This window comes from Ranitomeya imitator, chromosome 2 (genome assembly GCF_032444005.1).
Source record: "Ranitomeya imitator isolate aRanImi1 chromosome 2, aRanImi1.pri, whole genome shotgun sequence".
Taxonomy (NCBI): domain Eukaryota; kingdom Metazoa; phylum Chordata; class Amphibia; order Anura; family Dendrobatidae; genus Ranitomeya; species Ranitomeya imitator.
In genome coordinates, this window is record NC_091283.1 from 375261847 (window position 1) to 375277673 (window position 15827).

The window sequence follows — 15827 nt, forward strand, 5'->3', positions numbered from 1 at the left end:
TGGAGAACAACAAGCAGCGGCAGACACCGTTAGTAGGCCCAACAAAACAAGTAGGCCAAATGCAGTTTAATATCCGAAACAGGATGAAAATTGAGGCTCAGCTTTGTTCAGTGGAGGAGAAAAGCAAGGAGCGGCAGACACCGCTAGTAGGCCCAACCAAACAAGTAGGCCAAATGCAGTTTAATATCCGAAACAGGATGAAAATTGAGGCTCAGCTTTGCTCAGTGGAGAAAAGCAAGGAGCGGCATACACCATTAGTAGGCCCAACCAAACAAGTAGGCCAAATGCAGTATAATATTTGAAACAGGAGTAAACTGGCGGCTCAGCTTTGTTCGTTGGAGGACAACTGTAATGGGAGGCAGACACAGTTAGTAGGCCTAAATAAGTAAGTAGGCTTAATGCAGTTCAAAATTGGTAACTGGCGTACACAGGCGGCATAGCTTTGTTCAATGGAGGACAGCTGTAATGAGTGGCGCAGACAGACTTAGTAGGCCTAAAATAAAAAAGTAGGCTAAAAGCAGTTCAAAATTGGTGACAGGAGTAAACAGGCGGCTTAGCTTTGTTCAATGGAGGACAGCTGTAATGAGTGGCGCAGGCAGACTTAGTAGGCCTAAAATAAAAAAGTAGGCTAAGACCAGTTCAAAATTGGTAACAGGACTAAACAGGCGGCATAGCTAGGTACTGGGGTGGGCTTCTCTGCTGAGTAGCAGACAGTGGTAGTAGGCGCAAAGTATTAACTGGTCTAAATGGAGGCCAGGGCCCCTGTATATTTTAACTATCATCTATCATTTCAACAAATTTGTATTGGCAGTGCCATTGAAGGATTTAACAGCACAGACTACACAGTGGTGGAGCAGGGAGAGGTAAGTATTGCAAGTGGTAGAGCACTGTTCGAGCTGGGTGGGAACACTCTCGTAGGCGGCGGTACTGGCACAGGGCCCTTCATATTACGACAGTGTGTCTGACGTTGGGTGTGCACCACCACCGTCAGAGACACTTCATTGTACTATGAGAGACCCTATGTCAGTGCCGTCGCCCAAAAGTGGGCACACCCACCTGTCCAGGCAAACGGCACTCGCACGGGTGCTTGCGCCAAGTGGTGACCACGGCCCTGTGGGGGGAGTCAGACCATTTAGGGAGGTATACAAATGGCCTATGGTGGACATTCAGCAGCTGCAAATGGAGGAATTGGAGCAGTCAGTAAGAGGAGGCCAAAAGCAAGACATTTTTCAGGCAAGCTACGTGTCAGCAGGGGAAGGTGGGGCAAAATAATTTGAAATCCATGATTGGTTCATTTTAATGAAGGTTAGATCATCAACATTTCGGGTAGTCAGACAAGTCCTGAACTGAAGACTCTTTCTGATAGCACACTAGCAGCTGGGCAAGCGAGCTCCTGTAATACATATTCTGCCAATTCAGGCCAGGTGTCTATTTTTGATGCCCAGTAATCAAAGGGGAATGACCTGTGAGGGAGAACATTGATAAGGGAGGAAAAATAGTTCGTAACCATACTGGACAAATGTTGTCTCCTGTCACTTTGAATCGATGCAGCAGTACCTGTCGTGTCTGCGGTCATTGCGAAATCACTCCACAACCTGGTCATAAAGCCCCTCTGTCCAACGCCACTTCTGATTTGTGCACCTCTAACACCTCTGCCATGTCGACCCCTACAGCTCGTGTGAGAACCATCACCGCCGCTGTGTGCTGGGAATGCCTGAACCAAACGGTCTACAAGAGTTGCTTGTTTGGTAGCCAATATTTGCTCAAGGTTCTCATGTGGCAAGATATTTTGTAATTTTCCTTTATATCGTGGATCCAGGAGGCAGGCCAACCAGTAATCGTCATCGGTCATTATTTTAGGATACGCAAGGCATACTCAGCCATGTGGGCCAATGTTCCAGGTGTCAATTCACTGCTTGTGCTGGGTTGAGGAGCACTTTCTTGCAAATCAACATCACTTGTCTCCCGCAAAAACCCTGTACCTGACCTTGCAATGCCACCAGTTTCTATTGCACCCTGAGAAGCATCCTCATCCCATAAATATTCATCCCCATCATCCTCCTCCTCCTCTTCGTCCGCCACCTCGTCCAGGAGAGTTCCCTGAGCAGACAATGGCTGACTGTCATCAAGGCTTCCCTCCTCCTCGGCTGCAGAAGCCTGCTCCTTAATGTGCGTCAAACTTTGCATCAGCAGACGCATTAGTGGGATGCTCATGCTTATAATGCCGTCGTCTGCACTTACCAGCCGTGTGCATTCCTCAAAACACTGAAGGACTTGACAGAGGTCTTGTAGCTTCGACCACTGCACACCAGACAACTCCATGTCTGCCATCCAACTCCCTGCCCGTGTAGGTGTATCCTCCCACAAATACATTACAGCACGCCTCTGTTCGCACAGCCTCTGAAGCATGTGCAGTGTGGAGTTCCACCTTGTTGTAACGTAGATTATTAGGCGGTGCTGGGGAAGCTTCAGCAATCGCTGATGGTTCAGCATACGGCTGGAGTGTACAGGCGACTGGCGGATGTGTGAGCAAAGTCTTCGCACCTTCAGGAGCAGGGTTGGTAACCCCAGATAATTTTTCAGGAAGCACTGCACCACCAGGTTCAAGGTGTGAGCCAGGCAAGGTACAGTATGTGTTTCAGTTCTGAAATGGCTATGGCAGCCATAAAATTCCTTCCGTTATCACTGACTACCTTGCCTGCCTCAAGATGTACACTGCCCAGCCATGACTGAGTTTCTTGCCGCAAGTACTCAGCCAGTACTTCCGCGGTGTGTCTGTTGTCGCCCAAACACTTCATTTCCAACACAGCCTGCTGACGCTTACCACTAGCTGTTCCATAATGTGACACCTCGTGTGCAACACTGGCAGCTGCGGATGAAGTGGTCGGGCGACTGCGCTCTGTGGACGAGCTTTCGCTTCTGGAGGAGGGGTGTCAAACGCCTACTGCCAACTGCTTCCTAGACCGTGGGCTAGGCAGAACTGTCCCACAATGGCTGTCCCCTGTGGACCCTGCATCCATTACATTAACCCAGTGTGCCGTGATGGACATGTAACGTCCCTGGCCATGCCTACTGGTCCATGCATCTGTTGTGAGGTGCACCTTTCTACTGACTGATTGCCTGAGTGCATGGACAATGTGGTCTTTGACATGCTGGTGGAGGGCTGGGATGGCTTTTCTCTCAAAGAAGTGTCGACTGGGTAGGTCATAGCATGGTACTGCGCAGGCCATCAGGGCTTTGAAAGCTTCGCTTTCAACCAACCGGTAGGGCATCATCTCTAACGAGATTAGTCTAGCAATGTGGGCGTTCAAACCCTGTGTACGCGGATGAGAGGATGAGTACTTCCTTTTCCTGACGAGAGTCTCTTGTATGGTGAGCTGGACTGGAGAGCTGCATATGGTGGAACTAGCGGGGGTGGTGGTGGACATGGCAGATTGAGAGAGGATTGGTGATGGTATTCTTGATGTTGGCCTACATACAGTGTTTCCTACCAAGAACCTTGTGATTCCCTGACTGCTTTGGCCTTGCGCCGATACCTCCACATTTGCTGTTGGTGGTGTCCTAACCGGCGGGCTTACAGTGAGGGAAGCAATGTAGCGTTGCTGACTACCTTTATTCTGAGCGGGTGCACCAACTGTACAGGACGTTTGGTAGTTAGTCCAGGCTTGCAAGTGCATGCTGGTTAAATGTCTACGCATGCACGTTGTATTTAAATTTTGGACATTCTTCCCTCTGCTAAAGGTCTTTGAGCATTTCTTACAGATAACTTTGCGCTGATCATTCGGATCTTGGTTAAAAAATTCCCACACTGCACTCTTCCTACTATGGAATACCTTTTCAGGCATTGCACGCTGTTCTCCTTTCACCGGATGGCCACGCTGTCCTAAAAGTGTTTTTGGCTTTGTCAAACGTTTTTGGCCAGATACGGGCCTGCCAGATGAAAGCTGTTGCGATGTAGATGCCTGCTGCGGATCATCCTCCTCCGCTTCAGAGCTACTGTCAGCGGCACCCTGTTCCCCCAATGGCTGCCAATCTGGGTCAACAACTGGGTCATCTATCACCTCCTCTTCAATGTCATGTACACCTTCCTCTGTGTCACCCTGTAAGGTGATATAGCGTTCGGGACAGGGCACCATAGTCTCATCAGGGTCAGACTCTGGCTCAGTACACTGCGAGGGCAATGTAGTGATCTGAGTCAATGGAACAGCATAATAATCTAGCTGTGGCTGTACATCTGTGCACTACATGTCCGATTCATCTTGTAATGGGCTGTTAACTATTTCCCTTTCTAACCCTGGCACGGTATGTGTAAAGAGCTCCATGGAGTAAACTGTAGTGGCGCCTGCCGCATCCTTCACTTTTGCTTTGGGTGAAGGACACAAGGAAGCGACTTGTTACTGACCGGGAGCATCCACTGACGACTCGCTGCTTTTATATTTCGAACTTTCTGAAGAGGAGGCAAAAGAGCTAGAGGCTGAGTCAGCAAGGAAAGCCAAAACTTTTTCCTGCTGCTCCGGCTTTAAAAGCGGTTTTCCTACTCCCAGATAAGGGAGCCTTGGAGGCCTTGTGTAGCCAGACGATGACGCTGGCTCAACACCTCCAGCCTTAGGTGCTATTTTGCTTTTCCCACTACCACCACATGCTCCACCATCAGTCCCAGCTGGCAACGACCGCCCACGGCCTCTTCCACCAGACTTCCTCCTTTTTGGCAAAATCTAACCAAAATAACAACAGTTATATGATACTGTAAAACCTGTAAAACAAGGTAGAAGGTGTGTATAAACGTGTTGGCCAATTAAATCTCCCTTTTTTTGGGGGGGAGACTGCAGCAAAAAACAGGCGCTGTGTATTACACTACACAATGTAAGTGGCAGAACGTGGCTGGCAGATATACGACAAACACAAAAGACATATAGAAACTTGTTGGCAATTTAAATCTCCCTTTTTTTTGGGGGGGAGACTGCAGCAAAAAACAGGCCTTGTGTATTACACTAGACAATGTAAGTGGCAGAACGTGGCTGGCATATATACAACAAACAGAACTGACGTATAGAAACTTGATGGCAATTTAAATCTCCCTTTTTTGTGGGGGAGACTGCAGCAAAAAAACAGGCCCTGTGTATTACACTACACAATGTAAGTGGCAGAACGTGGCTGGCAGATATACGACAAACAGAACTGACGTATAGAAACTTGTTGGCAATTTAAATCTCCCTTTTTTGTGGGGGAGACTGCAGCAAAAAAACAGGCCCTGTGTATTATACTACACAATGTAAGTGGCAGAACGCGGCTGGCAGATATATCAAAAAATACAAGGGCTGTAGTACAATTTCAATCTCCCTACAATGATCAAAGGACAAGTATGGCAGCAATAAAAAGGACTGCTGCACACAAAAGTGTGGACAAAGAAACAAGAGAACTGTGCAGAAAGGAGCAACAGGATTTTTGCTTTTAAAAAAGTAGTTGGATTGCACAGCGGCGTACAAACAGCAATACAGCTATCAGGGAGCCTTATAGGGCAGCCTAATAAGCTACAGCGCTGATGCACAAAACAAAAAACTCCACTGTCCCTGGCCGCAAAGAAAAGGTGGTGTTGGACAGTGGAAATCGCTACAGCACAAGCAGTTTCGGGGTTAATCTTCCCTCCCTAACTATATCCCGTCTTCTGATGAAGCTGCAGCAACCTCTCCCTATGCTAAGATCGGCAGATGTAAGATGGCGGTTGGCGTGCACGCCCCTTTATAGCCCCTGTGCCGCCGCAGAAAGCAAGTTAATCACTGTAATGCCCTTCTCTAAGATGGTGGGGACCGAGACCTACAGTGGGGCAAAAAAGTAGTCAGTCAGCAATAGTGCAAGTTCCACCACTTAAAAAGATGAGAGGCGTCTGTAATTTACATCATAGGTAGACCTCAACTATGGGAGACAAACTGAGAAAAAAAAATCCAGAAAATTACAATGTCTGTTTTTTTAACATTTTATTTGCATATTATGGTGGAAAATAAGTATTTGGTCAGAAACAAAATTTCATCTCAATACTTTGTAATATATCCTTTGTTGGCAATGACAGAGGTCAAACGTTTTCTGTAAGTCTTCACAAGGTTGCCACACACTGTTGTTGGTATGTTGGCCCATTCCTCCATGCAGATCTCCTCTAGAGCAGTGATGTTTTTGGCTTTTCGCTTGGCAACACGGACTTTCAACTCCCTCCAAAGGTTTTCTATAGGGTTGAGATCTGGAGACTGTCTAGGCCACTCCAGGACCTTGAAATGCTTCTTACGAAGCCACTCCTTCGATGCACCGGCGATGTGCTTTGGATCATTGTCATGTTGAAAGACCCAGCCACGTTTCATCTTCAATGCCCTTGCTGATGGAAGGAGGTTTGCACTCAAAATCTCACGATACATGGCCCCATTCATTCTTTCGTGTACCCGGATCAGTCGTCCTGGCCCCTTTGCAGAGAAACAGCCCCAAAGCATGATGTTTCCAGCACCATGCTTTACAGTAGGTATGGTGTTTGATGGATGCAACTCAGTATTCTTTTTCCTCCAAACACAACAAGTTGTGTTTCTACCAAACAGTTCCAGTTTGGTTTCATCAGACCATAGGACATTCTCCCAAAACTCCTCTGGATCATCCAAATGCTCTCTAGCAAACTTCAGACGGGCCCGGACATGTACTGGCTTAAGCAGTGGGACACGTCTGGCACTGCAGGATCTGAGTCCATGGTGACGTAGTGTGTTACTTATGGTAGGCCTTGTTACATTGGTCCCAGCTCTCTGCAGTTCATTCACTAGGTCCCCCCGCGTGGTTCTGGGATTTTTGCTCACCGTTCTTGTGATCATTCTGACCCCACGGGGTGGGATTTTGCGTGGAGCCCCCGATCGAGGGAGATTATCAGTGGTCTTGTATGTCTTCCATTTTCTAATTATTGCTCCCACTGTTGATTTCTTCACTCCAAGCTGGTTGGCTTTTGCAGATTCAGTCTTCCCAGCCTGGTGCAGGGCTACAATTTTGTTTCTGGTGTCCTTTGACAGCTCTTTGGTCTTCACCATAGTGGAGTTTGGAGTCAGACTGTTTGAGGGTGTGCACAGGTGTCTTTTTATACTGATAACAAGTTTAAACAGGTGCCATTACTACAGGTAATGAGTGGAGGAAAGAGGAGACTCTTAAAGAAGAAGTTACAGGTCTGTGAGAGCCAGAAATCTTGATTGTTTGTTTCTGACCAAATACTTATTTTCCACCATAATATGCAAATAAAATGTTAAAAAAACAGACAATGTGATTTTCTGGATTTTTTTTTTCTCAGTTTGTCTCCCATAGTTGAGGTCTACCTATGATGTAAATTACAGATGCCTCTCATCTTTTTAAGTGGTGGAACTTGCACTATTGCTGACTGACTAAATACTTTTTTGCCCCACTGTATGTCATCACGCTGCCCACACTCTGCGTCTTCCTTCATTGGATGAGAAATGGCGCTGAAAGCGTCATACGAAACACGACTTTGACGTGAAGATTGCCGACCTCATGGCCGAACCCACACTATGATCGGGTCGGTTTCACGAAACCCGACTTTGCCAAAAGTCGGCGATTTTTTAAATTGTCCGATCCGTTTCGCTCAATCCTAATTATGAGTATTACCTGACTCAAGTACTTAATCTTGTGTTTTTTTCTGTTTTTTTAAGTTTGTCCTTAAGTAATTGTAGCCTCACCCTCTTTTCTCTTGAAATTATTATTGAAGGAAGTGTATAAGATCCTAGCTTTGACTAAAAAAATACCGTATATACTCGAGTATAAGCCGAGACCCCTAATTTTGCCACAAAAAAACTGGGAAAACTTAATTACTCGAGTATAAGCCTAGGGTGGAAAATGCAGCAGCTACCGGTAAATGTCAAAAATAAAAATAGATACCAATAAAAGTTAAATTAATTGAGACATAAGTAGGTTAAGTGTTTTTGAATATCCATATTGAATCAGGAGCCTCATATAATGTTCCATCCAGTTCATGATGGGCCCCATAAGATTCTCCATATTAAAATATGCCCCAAATAATGCTGCACAAATGCTGATTATGGCCCCCCATAAGATGCTCCATAGACACATTTGCCCTGTATAATGCTCCACAAGTGCTGATTATGGCCCCATAAGATGCTCCATAGAGATATTTGCCCCGTATAATGCTGCACAAATGATGATTATGGCCCCATAAGATGCTCCATAGAGATATTTGCCCCGTATAATGTTGCACATGGCCCCATAAGATGCTCCATAGACTATTATGCTGTTGCTGCGATTTAAAAAAAAAAATGACATACCTCTCATCGCTCAGGCCCCTGTCACTTGCTATAGTCACCTGTCCCCCGTTCCACCGCTGGGCACCGCTGTGTCTTCCGCGTCCTCTGCACTGACTGTTCAGGCAGAGGGCGGCGCGCACACTAATCGCATCATCGCACCTTCTGACCTGAACGTCACTGCAGAGGACGCGGAAGACGGAGCGGCGCTGACGGTGGAACGGGGGACAGGCGAATATCGCTCACTGCCCCCGTCATACTCACCTGCTCCTGGTGCGGTCCCTGCATGTCCCTGGTTCTCTAGGCGCCGGCAGCTTGTTCCTGTATTGAGTGGTCACATGGTACCGCTCATTACAGTAATGAATATGCGGCTCTGCCCCTATGGGAGTGGAGTCGGGCCAGGAGCAGGTGAGTATGATTAGACAGATGCCGCTCCCCCTCCCCTGCCGACCCCTGGGAATGACTCGAGTATAAGCCGAGAGGGGCAATTTCAGCCTAAAAAAATGGGCTGAAATTCTCGGCTTATACTCGAGTATACACGGTAAATAAGAATTGAAGCTACTGTAAGTCATGACATCCTTATACAAGGCCATGATGTTCCTCCCTTCTACCCAGTGCATAAAGTTGTCCTGGAGTATGTGTGACAGAAACCATCTAATATCACTGACATATAAACTTCTAATGCAATCTCCACTGAATATTTTACCGGAAATTATTAGTGACAGGTACACTGACATTTGAAGCTGTGAACTTTATCAAGGAAATTGCAAACTGTAAGAATATGGTCTGGTGGCCAGACTTTATGATCTATTGGATTTTGGTCTGAGATCCACTGGTTTGTCACAACTGTCTTCATTATAATAGATGTTGGTTATATGCATTGAAATTTGTATATAAAAATGTTGTAAATGTAATTGAATAGTAAAATGTAATTTTACTCTTGGCAGGTGACTGTGCTTGGAACTCAGAGAAATATTTGACATCTTTAGATTTTAAAGCAGAATTTGAAGTTGTTGCACAAGATGCATATGAAGATAATTACATCATCCCAGATATACACTCAGCTCTTCACAGACCATATCTGCCATTAGATTACTTCCAACAGGTCCCTTCTTCTGATTTGTCACAGACTGTTAAACAAAACAAACGTCACAGAAGAGGCGTTAAACATTGTAGAGATAACACAAGAAACAAAACATATTCATGTTCAATATGTGAGAAACGTTTTTACAAGGAATCGGATCTTGTTATACATCAAAAAAATCACACAAGGGAGAAGCTATTTATATGTTCAAATTGTGGCAAAAATTTTACACAGAAATCTGACATTGGCAAATGTCACACAGGAGAGAAACCATTTTCATGTTCAGAATGTGAGAAAACTTTTCACCTAAAATCCAACCAAGTTGAAACGAGAAGTCTAACTAAGAAGAAGCCATTTTCATGTTCAGAATGTGGGAAATGTTTTGCTGTTAAAAGAACTCTTTTTACTCATCATAGAACTCACACAGGAGAGAACCCATTTTTATGTTCAGAATGTGGAAAAGGTTTTAAGGTTAAATCAAACCTTGTTACACATCAGAGAATTCACACAGGAGAAAAGCCTTTTTCATGTTCTGAATGTGGAAAATGCTTTAATCAGAAGTCGTCTTTTGTTACACATCACAGACGTCACACAGGGGAAAAGCCATATTCATGTTCAGAATGTCAAAAATGTTTTATCCAAAAATCAGCTCTTGTTATACATCAGAGAATTCACACAGGAACAAAGCCATTTTCATGCCCAGAATGTGGCAGAAATTTTTCTCAAAAAGGAACTCTTGTTTCACATCGAAGAACTCACACAGGAGAGAAACCATTTTCATGCTCCCAATGTGAGAAATGTTTTAAAGATAGAATAAATCTTGTTACACACCAAAGAACACACACTGGAGAGAAGCCATTCTTGTGTTTGGGTTGTGGAAAAGGTTTTAAGCGAAAATCGGAACTTGTCGCACATCAGAAGTCCCACCAAGATGATCCCATTTTCATGTTTGGGACATGGGAAACATTTTAATGTTTAGTAAGATCTTGTTTGTTCTCAGTTGGAGGAACAACATAATAATCTTGTAATTATATGTTTTAATGGCTAACGAAAATAAAATAAGTGATGTAAGCCTACGTTCACATTTGCGCCTTTGGGCGCAGCGTCGTCGATACAACTCAAAACGCATGTCAAACCGCATACACAACGCAGCGTTTTTTGACGCATGCGTTGTCCTAAAATGTTATTATTTTTGACACAATTGAAGATAAAAAACAACCAAAAAAGTGTCTAAACACTAGAGAAAGACCACCAATGGGATAGAAGAGGGTGGGTGTAATGGAATTTGTGTATATATACCCTTGCAGAGATGAATTCCTCCCATTTTGCTTGTGTTTCCAGCATCAAGATGGAGCGTCCCATGGAGAGTATCTACATGAATATGGAGTTGGATTTTGCCTTGGCTAATGCTCTTGTCACTATCTAGACACTTTATCACTTGTTTTTTACTCAAAAGGCGCATGCATCGAACAACGCGGGTCAACGCAGGCACCTGCACCCTATGCGTTTTATATAGACACTAATGTGTTGTTTGTGGCGCATTTACGACGCAAGTGCGTTGCATGTGTTGTTTACCGGAAATTTGGCGCAGGAAAAATGCAACATATAGCGTCGGCCGCACCCTGTCTGGTGCGCCCAAATGACGCATGCGTCGTACAACGCTTGACAACGCATACCGGCGCATGTCCATGCGCCCCCCCATGTTAAAGATAGGGGCGCATGACGTATGCGCCGGTATCTGTTGACGACACTGCACCCAAAGACGCAAATGTGAACGCAGCCTTACAAAGCAAGCTACTTAGGTATCTTCATCAGGCATGGTATAACAAAGTGTCTGAAGAAACACAAATCTATAACAGGAGATGCTATATATTGTCTTAACTCAGTTTGTTTTTTTAATGTCCATTTATTATGCCATGTCTCTGCACTTTTTCTGTATATATTACATATGTTTTTTCAGATACTTTATTATGCCATGCGTAATGAAGAGCCCTAGTCTTTATTCCTGCTTTGTAACATCTCTTATTTTATTTTTGTCAGCCATTAAAAGGTATGATAACGACAATAATATTATTTTGTTTCTCCCACTGAGAACAATCAACCTGTTTTCAACAGGCTTAACAAGGCACCAAAACCTTTTTTTTCTTTTAAGTCAGATTTAGTTTCACATCAGAGAATTTCATATTTTTGTATGTTCACATTACACAATTCAAACACGTTCATGTTCTGAAATTAGGAAGTTTTTTTTCAAGAAAAAAAAAATTAAAACCTCAAAGAACTAATACAAGTAATGTAAAGTAGCCATTTTTTTTTTGTTTTACTTAAGAAGAAATTGGAACAGTTACAGTCAAAATAGTCATGTCATACATGAGAAAAAGAAAGCCATTTAGATCAATAAATGATGAATAAGAAATGTGTGCAAATGAATAAACATCTGTTATTAAAAATGCTAATAGAATTTACAAACTACACCTAATCATCGACCATGTGCAGTGACTATTTTACATTTACATATGTAACTGTGCTTCAATACTTAATATTTATTATTATTTATTTTTGTTTGAAATGTCTCTACTTGTTTTTAGGCCTAAATTCTTTAGCTACTACAATATTGCCTCACAGAATATCAAGTTGAGGGCTTCATTTGATGCTAAACAAGCATCTGTGGGGCGCTAAGGTGTTAACTAAGCTAATGGTAGTGCTTCATATTTGAATGTTCAGTTGCACTAACATAGAACAGGGTGGATCACTATATCAATTCTTTCAGCGTTTTTGCAGTGTTTTTTTCACCCACAGAAAGTGCAAAAAAATCAGCAAAAAAAAAGTTGCCATCAGTTTTCGCTGCGTTTCTATTGACATTTATTTTAGTGATTTTCTTTAAACCAAAATGTTTTGGTCTCCTCAACTGAGGATGGCTGTTAGGATTCGTATAGTTTAAAGGGAATCTGTCACACCCTGGGATGTATATGACCTATTAATATGGGCATACAAGTAATAGAAATGTTACACTAGTCTTACCTGTATGCTCAGCGTCGAACTGGAGCACCTTGGGCCCACCAGAGAAAATCATTCTTGGGTCCCACTATGTAGCTTCATAGAAATAAATACAAGACCACCAAGAACACGTTAATATGACACTACTCTGTCCTCCTCCTCCTGGACCTTTCTGCCTTTGACACAATGGACCACTCTCTATTAATACAGACCCTCTCATCTCTTGGCATCACAGACTTGGCCCTATCTTGGATCTCATCATATCTAACAGACATTCAGCGTCTCCCACTCACACACCACCTCCTCATCTCATCCCCTATCTGTTGGAGTTCCGCAAGGTTCAGTCCTAGGACTCCTGCTCTTCTCCATTTACACCTTCGGCCTGGGACAGCTCAGAGTCCCACGGCTTTCAGTATCATCTCTATGCTGACGACACACAGATCTACATCTGTGTAGATGTCTGTCCACTATTTCATCCTTCTCCGCTAGATTTCTGAAACTTAATATGGACAAAACAGAATTCATCATCTTTCGCCTCTCATTTGACCCCCCTTGGGCTTATCCATTAAAGTAAATGGCTGCTCACTCTTCCCCAGTCCCACAAGCTTGCTGCCTTGGGGGAAATCCTTGACTCTGAGCTCTTTCCACGTATCCAAGCCCTCTCCACATCCTGCCGACTTCAACTCAAAAATATTTCCTGGATCGTTACATTCCTCAACCAAGAAACTGCAAAAACTCTAATCCATGCTCTCATCATCTCATGATTGACTACTACAACCTCCTGCTCTGTGGCCTCTCTTCTAGCACTCTCGCACCCCTCCAATCTATTCTCAACTCCACTGCCTGACTAATCCACATGTCCACCTGCTATTCCCCAGCCTCCTGCCTCTGTCAATCTCTTCACTGGCTCCCCATTGGCCAAAGACTCCAGTTCAAAACCCTAAACATACAAAGCCATCCACAATCTGTGCCCTCCACGGGGAAGGAAAGCAGTGAATATTCATTTCTCTTTAGCAGCGGGCACAGGGTTAGCCTCAGCAGCCAGCTCCTGCCTGCTGTGACGCGCTGCTCCCCCCCACTCACGGGCTGCGCAGTGTGCCGCTGGGGGATCAGGGGCCCTAGGCAGCTGCCAGCCCTGTGTAACAGCAGGTGTCAGTGCCTGGGCCCACAGGAGAATCCTCCGGTTCCCCGGTGGGCCAGTCCGACCCTGTGTATGCTTCATATAAATGGTCTTGTTGCTGAAAAATATTATATTCTTTCTTTATGTTAATTATAATTTTTTATTATTATAGCGTCATTTATTCCATGTCGCTTTACATGTGAGGAGGGGTCACGACTGGTACATGAGGAAGAGGACCCTGCCTGCGAGGGCTCACAATCTACAAGGGATGGGTGAGAATACATTAGGTGGGAGTAGAGCTGGTCTTGCAGTGGTTTGGTCGATTGGTGGTTCCTGCAGGTTGTAGGCTTGTCGGAAGACGTAGGTCTTCAGGTTCTTTTTGAAGGTTTCCACGGTAAATAAAAAAGTTATGGGTCTTGGAAGAAGGAGAGCAAAAAACGAAAATGCAAAAACGAAAATACCTCCGGGGTTAAGGGGTTAATGATTATTTCTAAGCTCTGGGGCGTGCACATCAGAGGTCACAGTGACTCTCCAGCGCCTACACAGAAGATCCCTGAATGCAATGCCCACAGAAGGGAGGATAAGGTATGTATATCTGAGGGAGTGTAGAATTCCAGGGCCGTAAATGATGCTGATGGGAGGGGGTATGTATTACAATGAAGAGAGGAAGAAGGGATTTCTTTTAGGCACTGCACTCCCCGGAAGAAATCATTAACATAAAGAAATAATATAACATTTCTCAGCAATAAAACCATTAATATGAGGCATACAGGTAGGACTAGTGTAACATTTCTATTACCTGTATGCCCATATTAATAGATCATGTATTTCCCTGGAGGGGGGGGGGGGGTGACGGATTCCCTTTAATTAAATTAGTGAAATGTGTGAAAGTAAAAATCGAATAATACCTGAGCAACTCAATGGCCCACCAATGTGAGATAGTAAATAGTGCCTGACCTACAAAATGTACCGCTTATGCCTACAAAACTATTCCCAATCAATTCAACTCGTCCCCCTGTTTTTACATTTGCAATTGTGTATTTTTTCATGAACTTTTCTCAGGCATAATCTTTTTTCCACTAAATAATTTGATCAAGTTCCCCTTTTTTCCAAAAAATGTTTTATGTTTTTGTTTTTTTTTGTTTGTTTGTTGCATTGGTGGCCTAACACCTTACATTGTTCAAGCTTGTATGGTGGAAGCAAAGCTGAACTTTGGGATCCAAAAAAAAACACACTAAAAAAAGCCAGCAAAACCTGCCTTCACTTCTGTTGCCTACACCTTTATCAAGGGGGCTGCTGCAGACTGTAAGTGCATTTGCTTTGTGACCTGTGTAAGTAAATATGGCTACCTTTTTCCTGCTATATTTTTTTAATGTTTTGTGTCCTTTTGCTTTAACATTTTTCAAATGGCAAACCTAGTATCATTTGAACAGTTGCAGGCGCCAAATCAGATGCCTTGCACAAAGTTTCATTGGTTTAAATTGCTTTGAATGCTTATTTCCATCAATTTGGCTCACATGAACATCCTATTTACAGTATTACATTGATGGCTGGACCGTACATTACAAGCAATTGTTATCATCCACCATTCATGCCTCCCCTATGTCCTCATAGATTGTAAGCTTGCGAGCAGGGACCTAACTCCTCTTGGTATCTGTTGATTTATGGGATTATTATTTTGTAATGTATTTTATTTTCTGTACAAATCCCCTCTGAAATGTAAAGTGTTTTGCGGAATATGTTGGCGCTATTCAAATAAAATAATTATTATAAGTCCATCCATTTTGCTGTATTTCTTGACAGGCATATAAATAAATCAATATAGGGAAGACAGGTAGGCACATTAAAGGGGTTGGCCATTACTTTAGATGTCTCTCATATACAGTACTGTTCAAAATAATAGCAGTCCAATATGACTGAGCAGTTTAATCACTGTTTTTGGTATAAATTATATTACCACACACCAAATTATTTACCAGTTGGTGCAGTAGATGGTAAGAAAACCAACAGACTCAGCATTCATGATCTGCAGGTTTTTGAGTCTGTGTATTAGAATAATTAATTGAAAGGGGTTGTGTTCAAAATAATAGCAGCGCGGAGTTCAATTAGTGAGGTAAATTATTCTGTGAAGAAACAGATGTGAATTAGGTGTCCCTTATTTAAGGGTGAAGCCAAAACATGTTGTAAATGCATTTCTCCTTGAAAGCCTGAAAAATATGGGTAGTTCGAGACATTGTTCAGAAGAACAGCGTACTTTGATTAAAAAGTTTGATTGGAGAGGCTAAAACTTATAAAGAAGTTTAGACAATGGTGGGCTGTTCAGTTACAATGTTCTCCAATG

The 15827-nt window shown here is 43.6% G+C and overlaps 1 protein-coding gene across 1 annotated transcript in view; it reads left to right on the top strand.

Annotated features, from left to right (window-relative positions):
- The window catches only part of LOC138664026 (oocyte zinc finger protein XlCOF22-like), a 33850-nt gene extending 18586 nt beyond the window's left edge, over window positions 1-15264 (top strand). Inside the window, exon 6 of the mRNA XM_069750432.1 lies at window positions 9236-15264. Within this exon, the coding sequence (XP_069606533.1) occupies window positions 9236-10344 (1109 nt within the window). The 3' untranslated portion in view covers window positions 10345-15264. The remainder of the gene's footprint in view (window positions 1-9235) is intronic.
- The last annotated feature ends 563 nt before the right edge of the window (window positions 15265-15827 follow it).